The following is a 14,466-nucleotide window of genomic DNA, read 5'->3' on the forward strand; positions in this document are numbered from 1 at the left end:
ATAATTTCGTCCTAGAGTGATACGTAGCTGACATGGTCTTTCTATAACACAAGCAGGAACGAATTCAGACCGGTTTCTAAATTTAAAAAAGGATACAAATTACAATCACAATACCTTAATCAAAATTTAAAACATTTCCCCTCGTCTTAACAAGAAAAATTCAAAGCACTTAGAACACGCATGTGACGTCTTCTCCAATTCTATGATAAAAGTTTCGTTTCATACAGAGTGCCAAACAAATTTTGCTTATAAAAGAACCAACAACACAAAATTTACTCACCAAATTAATCTCTGAAAGAACGCTAACACAATGGCCGTTTTTGTTTCCTCGAGGTTGCATTCCTATGTTTGTTGCCTCCTTTTCATAATCATATCTCAAGCCAGCGCTCAGCCAAGTTTCTTAAATCACTTCTGTCTCAGTGATGAAGGCAGGTTCACAGCCAACAGCACCTATGAGACCAACCTCAACACCCTTTTGTCCAATCTCACTTCCAACACAGAAATCGACTATGGTTTCTACAACCGCTCCTACGGTGAAAACAGTGACAAAGTATACGCCATTGGGTTGTGCAGAGGAGATGTTAAAGCAGAAGAATGCCGCAGCTGCATAAACAATTCAACGGTCCTTCTCACACAGCTTTGTCCAAACCAGAAAGAGGCAATTGGGTGGTATGACAAGTGCATGTTGCGTTACTCAAACCGCTCAATATTCGGCCTCATGGAAACTTCACCTTTGTTTTATACGTTGGAGTTAGTGAATGCAACCAACGTGGATCAGTTCAATCAAGTGTTGGACAACTTGGTGGACAATCTAACAGCCATAGCTTCTGCATCAGGTGACTCTCGTCGTAAGTATGCTGCCGGAAATGCAACTGCAACAAATTTAGGAAGCACCATATATGGTGTTGCGCAGTGCACCCCTGACTTGTCTCAACAAGACTGCAACCGGTGCTTGGTTGATGCTTTCTCAAGAATCGCAAGCAGCGGCAAGATAAGTGGTGGAGTTGCAACACCCAGTTGTAATATTAGATATGAAAACTTTCGCTTCTATGATGAACCTTCTACCACTGCTGATGCACCTGCACCCTCACTGTGATCCTCTCACACTTCCACCATCAACCTTTAATGCTAATGGAAATTCATGCTGAACTCACTGTGAACTCAATAAATGTCCATTGATTTGTTGGGCATAGTATTGTCTGAAATTGAAAAAATAGTATCTGAAATTGAAATTTGTTTGTCATTATTTAGTCTTTTTGTTTCGAGCTTGAAACTCGTTGTCTTTGCATTTGGAGTCTAGAGACTCTCTATAATTCCTCTTCAAAACAAAATTAATCTCTCTATAATTTGAATCTAAATAATTACTGAAGTGAAGCAACAATATCCGATCCCTCCAAAACGTTAGAATAAAGATCTTTGTATGTCTAAAGAACATTAATCTGCAACTGCTACAACAGGCGTGGTTTCATTTTGTTTTCCTATATCTTTCACGAAATAAACACATCTGTAAGCCTCTTATTCATTCAAAAGCTTTTAATTTCAAATAAGTTTATATCAGACATTATTATAAATTTTGACACTTATGATATTGCAAAGTCCATCACTTGCCTTAAATCCGTTCCAGATGACGTCAAAGAAGAACATGAAGAGGGTGACGAAATTAAAATTGCTGAGTCATTGGGATTCAACTTTACTTGAAGCATTCCACACATGCAGTTATGGAAGTACAATTGAAGGGAAACACGATGGAGTGAACAGAAAGTTAAATCAGTTCAGGAAGAAAATGAGGTTTCAATTTCTGAACTTTACTTTCGCTAGATTTTGGTCATAGTGATGATATTCTAATACTCATTCACCATCAATGCTTCAAGTATTAACAATATCTAAGACAACGTGTAATGTCCCAATATAGTAGAATAATTCTAATAAATAAAACATCGCATGTTTATAGTATAAAATAGAGTATCAACAGAAAGTATATAAAAATTAACCTTCTAAAGTTATTCTTAATATACTGAAAGGAAGAGTACTAAGGTACAAAACATTGACCATAAGCTTAACTTAGACATGAATCAACTTAACTTGAGAGTACTCACCGAGCAAGAAGTTGCAAAATAAAACAGTATGACAAAAGTTGCTCAAAAGAGCATCAGCTACCATGCCCAAGACAAGTCAGCAGCATCACTACCATCTCAATGATCTCCAGGAATCTCCACTGTTCACACCAAGGATTTGGTGATTATCGCAAAAAGAAAAACCACACAAGAAAACAAACACAAATAAAAGGATAAGTTAGAGATAAAATTTGATTTTTAACATAGCATTGAGCAAGTAATCTTACACAAACTTCAAACAGGCAGAACAATAGGCATTCAACATGCGAGGGCAAACAAACAGTACGACTCTAAGACTCAATTTATCCGAATACGTATAAGAAGATCGGACTCACCGGATGCTTGCATTTGTGGTGACCTCTATTGCTATGCAGAGCCATTGCCAATGGATTTCACCCTACCACACAAGGTTAACCTTCAAACATCTAAGGTCATTATCCTGCCAAAAACTAGGGCCTCCCGCGACTCTCACCACTTGAATCAGTCTGCTCTACATGAGACTAATGAATTCTTTAGAGTTTCAGGATGCAAGGATTCAGTGATCATCGCAAAAAGAAACACCACACAAGAAAACAAACACAAGCAAAAAGGTAAGTTGAGATAAAATTTGATTTTTAACATAGCATTGAGGAAGTAATCTTACACAAACTTCAAACAGGCAGAACAGTAGGCATTCAACATGTGAGGGCAAACAAACAGTATGACTCTAAGACTCAATTTATCCGGATACCTATAAGAAGATCGGATTCACTGGATGCTTATACTTGTGGTGGCCTCTACTGCTCTGCAGAGCCATTGCCAATGGGTTTTACCCTACCACACACAAGGTTAACCTTCAAACATCTAAGGTCATTATCCTTGTTGAGAGGGTGTTAAAGGTCAGGTCTGGGGTTCGACCCCGACTGGCAACAACCTACCTGGTGGTCCTTGTGTGGCCTGAGGGATGAGGGGTTGGGGTGTATTGGGCTGCAGACCTGACACGGCCCTCTTGATTAAGAGGGGTGTTACAAAAAATACCAGCAACTTCATGTGAAACACTACAAAACTCATTCTTATACAACCACAATCATCAAACATGCATTTTAAACACAAAGCAGAGCCACAACATACAAAATATTTCAAGAAAACACAAAGGCTCTAGTTTCCCTTAACTGAAAAAAGAACCATAGTGAAAGAGAGCCCTAACAGAAGCTCACCACAGTATGATGGCAGCTGACAGCTTAAGAAGCTGAAATAGATACAAAGATACACGAAAGGAAGATTACAAGGACGATCCCAAAGTTGAACCAACACTACCATACATAGAAGGGAGGAAAACATGAGGTTCAAGTGTTTAACTTATGTGGAAGGAGCTTTCCACTAACTCCGAGGGACGTTTCGCAGTTACGCAAGCACAGCTTCTACTTTAGAAGATAAAGAAGGGAGGGGAACTGTTTTAGAGAAAAGAAACAAAATAAGGGTGAGTAGATTGATTGGAGTCCTGGAGATAACTAGTAGGCTTACTTGGACTCTCTAATAAGTTCAAGCCCAAACTTTATTAGAGCAGAAAAAGGGCTTACCCAATGTTTCTCATGTAATTTGTTTGTACAATAATGTCTTGTTTAAATATGCCACACTTGATCTTGAATTGTTTATTACTTTAATCCCTATTATTGATATTTAAAATCTGGTTTCTCCAATTCGGATATATTGGAATAACTATTCTCAAATCAAGTTTAAATTATATTTATATTTTGAAATGATTACTTTAAAATTGAATTAACGTATTTTGCATATTCCAAAAATATATCTCCAGAATTGAGTGCATATTTGTATGGTCCAAAACAGTTATTTCAAAAACATATTAAAAATTCAAAAAACTAATCCTGAAAATAATGTTAAATTTGTATTTTAGAATAGGCATTCCCATATATAAAAAGAATATTAAAAATACATTTTGGAATACAGGCAGCGTAAATTTGGAGTCTATTTTATAACTAAAAGAGAATTATTTATCTTTAATTAAAAAGAAAGTAGGAAGTCTTTTTTGGAGTTGGAAGAATAAAAGACTGGTGTCACGTTTATATGTGTCATATTATAAAATATCACGTCCTAAGAAAATTAAAAACAAAATTAACATAATTTATAGAGTAAAAATGAGAATAAAAGAATACATAACTTGTACATATAAAAAGTGAGATTATTATAGGAGAGAAAAAAAGTATATATGTCTTCCATTAAGTATTATATTAATATAAAGTAAATATTCAAAAGAAAAAGGCCGAGTTAAAATCATTTGTTATAGGGAATTTTTTAATTAAAGCTTGGTCTAACTTACGTAATATCTAGCCAATATAAGGATCTTGTTATGCAGTTAGTCCTCTGGGAAAGGTTGACCTTTTCCCATATTAAATTAAGGCAAAAGGTGAATTCTAGAACTAAATATTTTCTAAAATTTTGAGTTTAATATGGTGAATTAATATCTTATATAAATTTATTTAGAAATTTATTTAAGTATAAGTAAGTAAAGTACAATATGTTTTTTATATTAAATTTTTTCGATCATGGTGGTTTCAGGATGACCTCATGGATTTGCTCAACTTTAGGAATATATGCAGAAGAGAAAAAATTCAGTGTCATCATTATAGAACTTTCAAAGTATATATATATATATATATATATATATATATATATATATATATATATATATATATATATATATATATATATATATATTTATATGTAGAGAGAGAGAGAGAAAAAGAGAATATGTGATAAAAATAATCCTTAAAAACATGAGCGAACAAGTCTATCAGATCATTTCTAGACGTCTAGCTTATTTAAAATAAAAAGAATGTTGATTATAAACTTTTCACTATTGATTAAAATTTATCAAAAAAATATATACAAATTTTAGTAATTTGTATATTTTATTTAATAAATCTACCTGACTTTAATGTGAAAAGGCAAACTAACAATAGAATGTGTTAAAAAAATTATCGGAAGATCCAAGATTATCATATCCATAATCTTGGTCAATCCCTTAGGGATCACCGTGGTTAACCAAATAGTTGTTTCTTCTAGAGGGTATACTCATTTATCACTCTTATTTGAACATTCTAACCACTCTGTTAACCAGTGATTCTAATTGATTGATTATTTAATCGCACAAACACACCCGGCGACCAATCTAGAGAAGTTTCTATGTTGAAAAACATTTAACGAATCAGGTACATCAACTTTTTTTAATTCCTACGAAGTACAAAAGATTACGTGTTATTGTTCAAAAACTCCATATTTTCTCCCGTTGTAAAAACAAAAATTCAAAGAATCGATTTTGAACACAGAAGGCACTACCAGTCTCTATTTTTCAGTTTCCTTTCATTTTCCGCCAAAGAATTGTGAAATTAAGAGTCGTTTCAAACACGGTTCCAAGCCAAAGAACTTTGCGTTATAAAAGCAGCAACAACACAAACATTACACACCAAATCACTTCACTATCTCGACATTGAAGTTCATTAATCTCCGAAGCCTAAATCTGTTACTTGTTATACCAACAGACCAACCATAATGGCTGTTGTTGTTTCCTCTAGGTCTTTTGTTTGTTGTGTCCTTTTCCTTTTCATTGTCATATCTGAAGCCAGCGCTCAGTATAACTATGTATCCTGCGATAACAACGGAGGTAACTACACAGCCGATAGCACTTACCAAACCAACCTCAACACCCTTCTATCCAATCTCACTTCCAACACACAAATCGACTATGGTTTCTACAATTTCTCTTACGGCGAAAACAGTGACACGGTAAACGCCATTGGGCTGTGCAGAGGAGACGTTGAGCCAGACGAGTGCCGCAGCTGCCTGAGCGATGCCAGAGACAATCTCACACAGCTTTGTCCGAACCAGAAAGAGGCTATTTTGTACCATGACAGGTGCATGTTGCGCTACTCAAACCGCTCAATATTTGGCTTAATGGAAACTCAACCTTCGTACTACATGCTGAACGTAAACAATGCAACGGAAGTGTACCAGTTCAATCAAGTTCTCAACAACTTGTTGAGGATTCTAACAGGCATGGCTGCATCAGGTGACTCTCGTCGGAAGTATGCAGCGGCAAACGCAGGTGCTTCAAATTATCAAACCATATATGGTGTTGTTCAGTGCACTCCTGACTTGCCTCAACAAGAATGCTACCGTTGCTTGGTCGGGGCTATCGCAGAAATCTCAGCATGTTGCAGCAGCAGGATAGGTGCTAGGGTTGGCAGACCCAGTTGCAATATCAGATATGAAAATTACAGCTTCTATGAACCTACAGAATATGCACCAGCCCCAGCCCCAGTCCCGTTAATGTGATGCTTCACACTTCCACCATATCCATCTATATAATAGTTATAGAAAATTATTCGTAAATAATGATTGTGATAGACTGAATAAAGGTGGCTATTATTAGCCATATATTATTTCCGCGACCGCGCTGGGAATAAATTTTTTATGTATTGTTCTTTCACTTATTATTTATGATTATTGTGTTTCTTTCCTACCTGATTCTGTTTAATAAATACTTAATTGCATTTATCATTTCCATCAAGTTTTCGTAGACGAGGATCTTACTTTTGGAAAAGCCATGTTTGTTTGTATATGATAACTAGTCCTTCTGCCATGTTGCACGGGGTTTTTTTACATGTATTATATGGGAATCTAGTCAAAACGAATAATTCGGTCTGTCCGACTTGACTCACTATAGGTTGATTACTTAGTTAGTTAACTTAATTCGGCTTATTTATTAACAAGCTAAAAAAAAAATTGAACCCGGCCCATCACAGATTGGTAAGTTAAACGGATTGACTCACGGGTTCACTTAATTAAAAAAATACATTTTTTAATTTTTTTCGGTCAAAACTAAATCATAATTGTAATTAAAATTTATATAAATTTCAATACAATCTAAATACAAACCAAAATCATAAAAATACAAATGATCTATATGTTGGCTAAAAAAAATCTAACATGACTCAAATGCAAAGCCCAACTTAACAACAAATATTTGTGTGATCCTTTACTTGCGGATTGGTGAGTCAACCCGACTCACAGGTTCAACCCGGATGAGTCGAGTTCTAGGTGAACTGGATAAAAAATCAACCCGTATTGAAATCTGTAAAAAAATTTCAATCCAATTTGGTCCGAACTCGTGGTGGGCCCAGGTTGACTTACGGATTCCAACCCATTTTGGTAGCTCTAGATCAAACTAAATATTTTAAAATCTTAAATTATTAAAAAAAATTAAACATTAAATAATATGATCTATTTTAAAAAAATCTAACAAAAAAAGTGTTTAAAATTATATATTTAGGAAAACAATTAAAACTTGTAACTTTAATTGATTAAACTCAGTTCAATAAAATGAACAATAAATTGAGACGGATTGCATCTAATAAAAACAATTAAAATGAAACAAAATTTTAATTGGATTAGATTTTTAGTTTCATCATATCCATTGTAATATACCTTATCTACACCTCTAGTATATGAACAAAGAACTAACCACTTTTTTTAGATGGTTAATGAAGCGAAAGAATATAAGACGTCGTTGATGGTCTTCATAATTAAAATAAACCAGTTAAATTAGTTTATATAAGTTCGGTTAATTGATTTTCTAACTTTAAATTCAAATCAAATTAATTGATTAAATTAATTTTATTTAATTTTTTTTAATTCGAACCAATTTCAATGATTCAATGATAATTACTTTTAAAAAATAAGATTAACATTATACATGTAAAATTTAGTACTTGTTTTGAAAAAGTCACTGAATTCAGGAGTGATAAAATGATCATAGTGATTAGAAGAAAGAAAAAAGAAGTAAAAGTTCTGGGTTTTATTCCTCCTGCTAACTGGTTTTTATGGCAGAGATTGCCTTTGTCACCATTTTGCTATTTCTTTATGATTCACTTAAGGTGTATAGATATCTATTCCAGCTTTTGAAGTTTCAACGTGGTTTTTTTTTTCTTTTTTTAATTAGTTCATTTTGTTATCAACTAATCTTTTGTTTTTTTAAGAAAAGATATAATTTTATATTATTTTAAAAAAATATGGTTGTATCTTATGATGATAGTTTTTATTATCTAAATAAATTTTTGACCGAAGAAGTACAAGTTATTAAATAGATTTTAATATCAAATTGAGTTGAATGCCAATCCTTCTTAAATATAGAATTCAGCTGAAAATGATCCGGTTAGCGAGATCATAAAGACACATAAAAGAGAGTTTTTTAAGAAAAACAACTTGTTGCATGCATATTTGTTTCAATGACTTTTTCTAAGAATAAATTATCCCTCTAGAAAGAAGAATATAGGTGACTTGTAAATATGGAAATTAAATAAAACTAATGCTAAGATTTCGAAGACGAATACTTTAGCAACCAGCTAAATAAATATATAATTTTTTTTTTATATTCGAAAACTGAAGAAACTTGTATGATTGAAACAGATTCTTTGTAATAATAATTACAAAAATAAGATGATATTAACAAAAACAATAACAAGTAACATCAATTGATAAATAACACTAATTCAATGATCATCGATGAAAAAAAAAAAAAACTATAATAGACTTTAACTTCCAAGAAAATTCATTGACATCACTTAAAAAAAATATTGAGATGAGAATTATATACCTAATTAAGTCAATGACGTTTTGAATCTGTAAACTTAAACGCGGCAGCTCCGTCTCTATCAGGCAACCTTCTAAGAAGTTGTCGTCCTATAATCTACCATTTTTTATATCACCAATTTCTCTTCTTACATCAATTAATGGTCCTAAAGCCAAATAAATTACTAGTATGATGCGTGACTTTTAGTTAATATCTTTACATCGATTTCAACTTCCCACCTTTCCCTCGGAATGTTTCAAAAATGCCACCTATTAAAAATTACATAAATAAAAAATTGTATTCTACTTTTTGTTTATTTTTTCATTAGTGCTTTTGAGATACTGATTAATATATACCTTTTAACAAAATTTGAAATTTGATTCGGCCATGAAACATTATTTTTTCTCAACATTTATTGGAGCTAGTTAAAGTGATGATAGATAAACTAATGAATACAATTAATACTTTATCTTATGGTTGTGAATGTTTAAATGACTTATTCTTTACGTCCATTTTATGTAGCGTCTGAAAATTTTAAAACGGCAAACTCACTGTTCTATATACCTCCAAAAATAATTTTGTGAATTATATATTATATATAATAAAGCCTGTTCAAAATGAATTTTTTTCATGAAACACTTTTACCTTTTAACAAAAAGAAAATCGTATTATTTACAAAGCTAACCAGACTAAATTTCTTTTAATATCATATTATTTGGAAAAATAATTTAGACATATGAATATAAAATTAATAAAAATTATGACAATGATATTTTGACAACTTTTCCTTACAAGATAGCATTTTCTAAATAATTTTAAAATATTAAAAATAAAAAAATAAAAAATTTCTTAGAAAATATCATCTAAAATTGTCAAAATTTAAAAGTAAAAAATTATTTTCCTAAAAATTAAAATAGATTAACTTATTATTTCCACCGCTACTCCTTTGAATCTTATCTTCTCTCGCATAAAAAAATGGATGACGTCTAGTAAAAGAAAAGTCCAATAAATGAGAGATTGTTTAAAGAACTCTATTGAAAATGGTGAACATCAAAATAATTCAACGCATTTAAATAATATTTGTTTATTGCCTTGGGTTTTTCTTTATTCTTTTAAATGTTAAATTTTGTATTGTATTTTTCACAGTATTCGGTGTTTGTATTTCCACTCCTGTCTTTTTACCCACTTCTGTCCTAATCAGCTCGACGAGCCTACGCTTTCAAACTTTTTAATGTTGACTACAGAAAAGTAAGTTTTTCGTTGAATACTTATTTTTCTGGACTACGTGTACTTTTCGGTGTAAGCAACTCACGATTGTTAGAGCAAAAATTAATCTTAAGTTAGTAACCATTTGAAAAGAAAAACTATCAAACACAATATAAAAAAAAGATGTAATATGTTAAAGGAAAACTAGAAACGAAAAGTATGAAACTTACCGAAGGAAATTCTGGTTATAAAGTGACAGCACCGATCATGATAATACGCAAAGCTTCAGTTAAGGTTGTTCGTTGTTCAGATTATGGGATGGGTGCCGTTTCTTGCATGCTTCTCTTCTTTCTCTGTTGTCTAATATCTGAAGCCAGCGCTCAGCTCTTCACTGTCTGTGATGACAACGACGGGAACTACACAGCAAATAGCACCTATAACAACAATCTCAACACCCTTTTATCCACTCTTTCTTCAAACACAGAAATCAACTATGGTTTCTACAACTTCTCTCATGGTCAAAACGCAGACAGAGTCAACGCCATTGGGCTGTGCAGGGGAGATGTGGAGCCAAATAAGTGCCGAAGTTGCCTCAAAGATGCCGGAGGCAATATCACACAGCTTTGTCCAAACCAGAAGCAGGCTATTATATATTATGACAACTGCCTTTTGCGCTACTCAAACCGCTCAATATTTGGGGTCATGGAAACTTCTTCTGGCTTTTATATGTCGAACGTAAACAATGCAACAGGAGCGGTTGAATTCAATCAAGTGCTCCAAAACTTAATGAGGGACCTCAAAGGCAAAGCAGCATCCGGTGACTCCCGTCGTAAGTATGCTACGGGTAATGACACAACTACCAATTTCCAAGCCGTATATGGTCTTGTGCAGTGCACCCCTGATTTGACTCAGACACAGTGCAATGATTGCCTGGATCAGGCTATCTCACAAATCCCAACTTGCTGCAACGACAAGATAGGTGGAAGAGTTGTTGAACCCAGTTGTAATATTAGATATGAAGACTACCGCTTCTACGAACAGACAACGATAATAGACCCAGAGACACCACCACCCACAGTTAACACTTCCACGGGAGGTACTTATCATTATATTTTAGTTGTCAATAGCCTAATTACAGTTGAGTTCCTGATCCACTTTTATCATTTTCCTCTCTGTGCCGTATTATTGTCCTAATCCTCCAACGCTCTAACGCAGCAGAGGGTTTTTGTTTTTGCAGAAAGTAGCAACACAACAACAATTGTCATTGCCGTAGTTGTGCCTACTGTTGTTGTTTTTCTCATCTGTTGTCTCTTCATGTGTTTAAGGAGGAGGAAGGCAAGGAAAAATCTTGAAGGTAAGTCAATTTATTGTCATATTTTTATTGTCATATATTTAAGTCAACATATTCGAAAAACTAACTAGTTTAAATCCGTTCCCCATGTGAAGTTAAAAAAGAAGAAAGAGAAGAAGAACATGAAGAAGAGGATGAAATTAAAATTGCCGAGTCATTGCAATTCAACTTTGACACAATACGAGTTGCTACACAAGACTTCTCTGATTCTAATAAACTTGGACAAGGTGGTTTTGGAGCTGTTTACTTGGTAAGTAACCCCTCTTGATTCAGACGCACATAATATGCTATAACAGCAGTTAGCAAATAATTTACTATACCTGACAGAGATTTATTTTCAGGGTGAGCTCTCCAATGGACAGATAATTGCAGTGAAAAGGTTGTCAAGAGATTCTGGGCAAGGAGATACCGAATTTAAGAATGAAGTGGTTTTAGTGGTGAAGCTTCAGCACCGGAATTTAGTTAGGTTACTTGGTTTCTGCTTGGAAGGAAGAGAAAGACTACTTGTCTATGAATTTGTTCCCAATAAAAGCCTTGATTATTTCATATTTGGTACCTTTATATATCACTTCAAAATTACACTACTGTTTCACTTCTTTCTCAATACAACCTAATTATTCATAGAGTTCAAACTGCTGGCGGCTATATATGCAGATCCAGCCAAGAAAGCACAGTTGGATTGGGAAAAGCGCTACAGAATCATTAGAGGTATTGCTCGAGGTCTTCTTTACCTTCACGAAGATTCTCAACTACGAATTATCCATCGAGATCTCAAAGCAAGCAACATTCTCTTAGATGAAGAGATGAATCCTAAGATAGCAGATTTTGGCATGGCAAGACTGGTTTTATTGGATCAAACTCAAGCAAACACAAGTAGAATTGTTGGAACCTAGTAAGTATTAGAATATGTTATAGCTTGTTGATAGTTGAGAGTTTAATTTCAGTCAACCATCAAAGAGAACTTTTATCGTTAATTTTCACCAAATCATGAATTAGTAACTATTCAAAGAGTTTGAGGCTTAGGCAGTTGACAGAATCTACTGATACCTAAAAGCTTTAAACAGTTATTCAGAATTAAAGCTGCCAATGGCATCATTAGAAACTGAAACAAAACGAAATTAATAGACCTTTTCATATTGGTCTGTAGTGGATATATGGCACCAGAGTATGCAATGCATGGACAGTTTTCAGTGAAATCAGACGTCTTCAGTTTTGGTGTACTGATTCTTGAGATTGTAAGCGGCCAGAAAAACAGTGGAATTAATAATGGGGAGAATATGGAGGATCTACTAAGCTTCGTAAGTCTTTCTTTTGTCACTGTTGCTTCTTCTTTACCACCTAAATTATGGATTAGAAAATTACATGCTCCAAAACGTTAATGTAGAAGTGAATCGATGATCTGATAACAACTTTTGCAGGCTTGGAGAAGCTGGAAGGAGGGGAAGGCTATAAATATTGTAGATCCATCACTCAACAGCAATTCAAGGAATGAAATGCTGAGATGCATCCATATTGGTTTACTCTGTGTTCAAGAAAATTTAGTTGACAGACCAACCATGGCTAACATTATACTGATGCTTAATAGCCATTCTCTGAGTCTCCCTATTCCTGCAGAACCTGCATTTTTTATGAACAGTAGAACTCGAAGCCTTCCAGAGATGCAGTCATGGGAGTATAATTCAAGGGAAACGGGATCAAGTGAAGCGATACTTAAATCAGCTCAAGAATCAGAAAATGAAGCTTCAATTACTGAGCCATACCCTCGCTAGATGTTCATCAAAGTGGATTCATTCATCATCCTTGTTTCTTTGCTTAAACCAAAACAGAATGTCTTGTAGTGTGCAAAATCTGAGTTAAATACATCTCGCATCCTTGCCAAAACTGAGACTGAAAATATCCAAAACCTTCTAACCAATTCCACATCACACCACCCACAAATATCAAAAAATAGCTTAGAATGTTTATGATAGTTTGCTGTTAGAAAAATTATTCATGGTTAGAATTTTTTTTTAATTAAAGAGGAGGAAAAAAGAAAAAAAAAAGAGAAAAAGGATAAAAATAAATTTGTTTGAATTAAAATAAAATAAAGGCTTAAATACACATTATGTATTCTTTTTCTTTTTATTTAATTTGGTCTTCATTTTCGTTTTACATTCAATTAAATTTCCATTTTTGTCAAATTTTAGTCAATTTAGTACTTTTTACTAATGGTGTTGAAATATTTAACGTTTTTTAACATTATATATCACGTGTGAGTTCATGATTTTTTTAATTTTTAAAAAAAATTAATTTTTTTAAAAATTTTTTAATTTAAAAAAAAAAATTGTCCACGTATCAAGTCACAATTGTACCACGTGCTCATATCAGTGTCACATGTCAATTTGTGGTTGTATTATTATTTTTGTTAAATTTAACCCAAATATTCGTTATTTTTGTTCAATATAATCCTAGTTTTTATTAAAATATAATTATTAAATGTTTTAAAAATACATATTAACATTTGTAAAATTTACAATTACATCTAAAATATTTAATATTTTTCTATTTTGTATTCTAGATATTAAAATATAATTTTTTTTATATTTAAATGTTAATGTTATAAATATTAATTTATTTTTTAAAAATATTTATAATATTTTTAAATATCAATTTTAAAAGTATCATTATTTTAGAATATAAATACTCCAACAAAATCTTTAAAAATTATATTAAATTAATATTTTAAATAACTGTTTTTATTTAAAAATAAAATCTAAGAATTATATTCAATTTATAATTAAAATTAATAAATAATAATTGAATTTCAAAAATAATTAATAAAAATGTCAATTTTAGAAAAAATATTAGTATAGTTTTTGTAAAAGATATTAAATTTGGTGTCAATTTAGAAGGGACAAAATTGATTCATTTTAATCAAAATTGAGACAAAAATTAAAAAAATAAAAAATATAGGGACTAAACTAAATAAAAAAAAATAACACAACCACAAACTGACATGTGACACTCACATTGACACGTGAACAATTTTTTTAAAATAAAAAAAAAATAGAAGCTGACACGTGACATATACTGTTTAACAACGTTAATTATTTAAAAATTGTTAACAAAAATGATCAAATTGACCAAAATTTAACTAAAATGAGGATCTAATTGAATGCAAAACAAAA

The 14,466-nt window shown here is 32.4% G+C and overlaps 1 protein-coding gene and 1 long non-coding RNA gene across 5 annotated transcripts; one reads left to right on the top strand and one right to left on the bottom strand.

Moving 5' to 3' along the window:
* Positions 1–99: 99 nt before the first annotated feature.
* LOC146884894 (uncharacterized) lies at positions 100–3,573 on the bottom strand. Of its 2 annotated transcripts, XR_014996804.1 has the most exons (4): positions 3,311–3,573; positions 2,450–2,624; positions 2,097–2,215; positions 100–1,199 (listed from the first exon to the last, which is right to left on the bottom strand). It is a non-coding gene; the product is annotated as an uncharacterized LOC146884894 (long non-coding RNA). The 2 variants fall into 2 exon arrangements; XR_014996803.1 differs by having other exon boundaries at positions 2,450–3,573.
* LOC114191832 (cysteine-rich receptor-like protein kinase 10) lies at positions 296–13,180 on the top strand. Of its 3 annotated transcripts, XM_085676240.1 has the most exons (9): positions 296–395; positions 5,734–6,165; positions 10,751–11,044; positions 11,186–11,302; positions 11,395–11,549; positions 11,641–11,851; positions 11,954–12,191; positions 12,447–12,597; positions 12,718–13,180. In XM_085676240.1, exons 1-9 carry the CDS (start codon positions 311–313, stop codon positions 13,066–13,068), a joined length of 2,034 nt encoding a protein of 677 aa, XP_085532366.1. In that variant the 5' UTR covers positions 296–310; the 3' UTR covers positions 13,069–13,180. The 3 variants fall into 3 exon arrangements, with proteins under 3 accessions (XP_085532366.1, XP_085532367.1, XP_027937051.1); XM_085676241.1 differs by lacking the exons at positions 296–395; positions 10,751–11,044 and having other exon boundaries at positions 5,563–6,442; positions 11,190–11,302; positions 11,419–11,549; XM_028081250.2 differs by lacking the exons at positions 296–395; positions 5,734–6,165 and having other exon boundaries at positions 10,125–11,044.
* The last annotated feature ends 1,286 nt before the right edge of the window (positions 13,181–14,466 follow it).

Source organism: Vigna unguiculata, chromosome 7 (assembly GCF_037176805.1).
Source record: "Vigna unguiculata cultivar grain cowpea cultivar isolate G323 ecotype 2 chromosome 7, ASM3717680v1, whole genome shotgun sequence".
Taxonomy (NCBI): domain Eukaryota; kingdom Viridiplantae; phylum Streptophyta; class Magnoliopsida; order Fabales; family Fabaceae; genus Vigna; species Vigna unguiculata.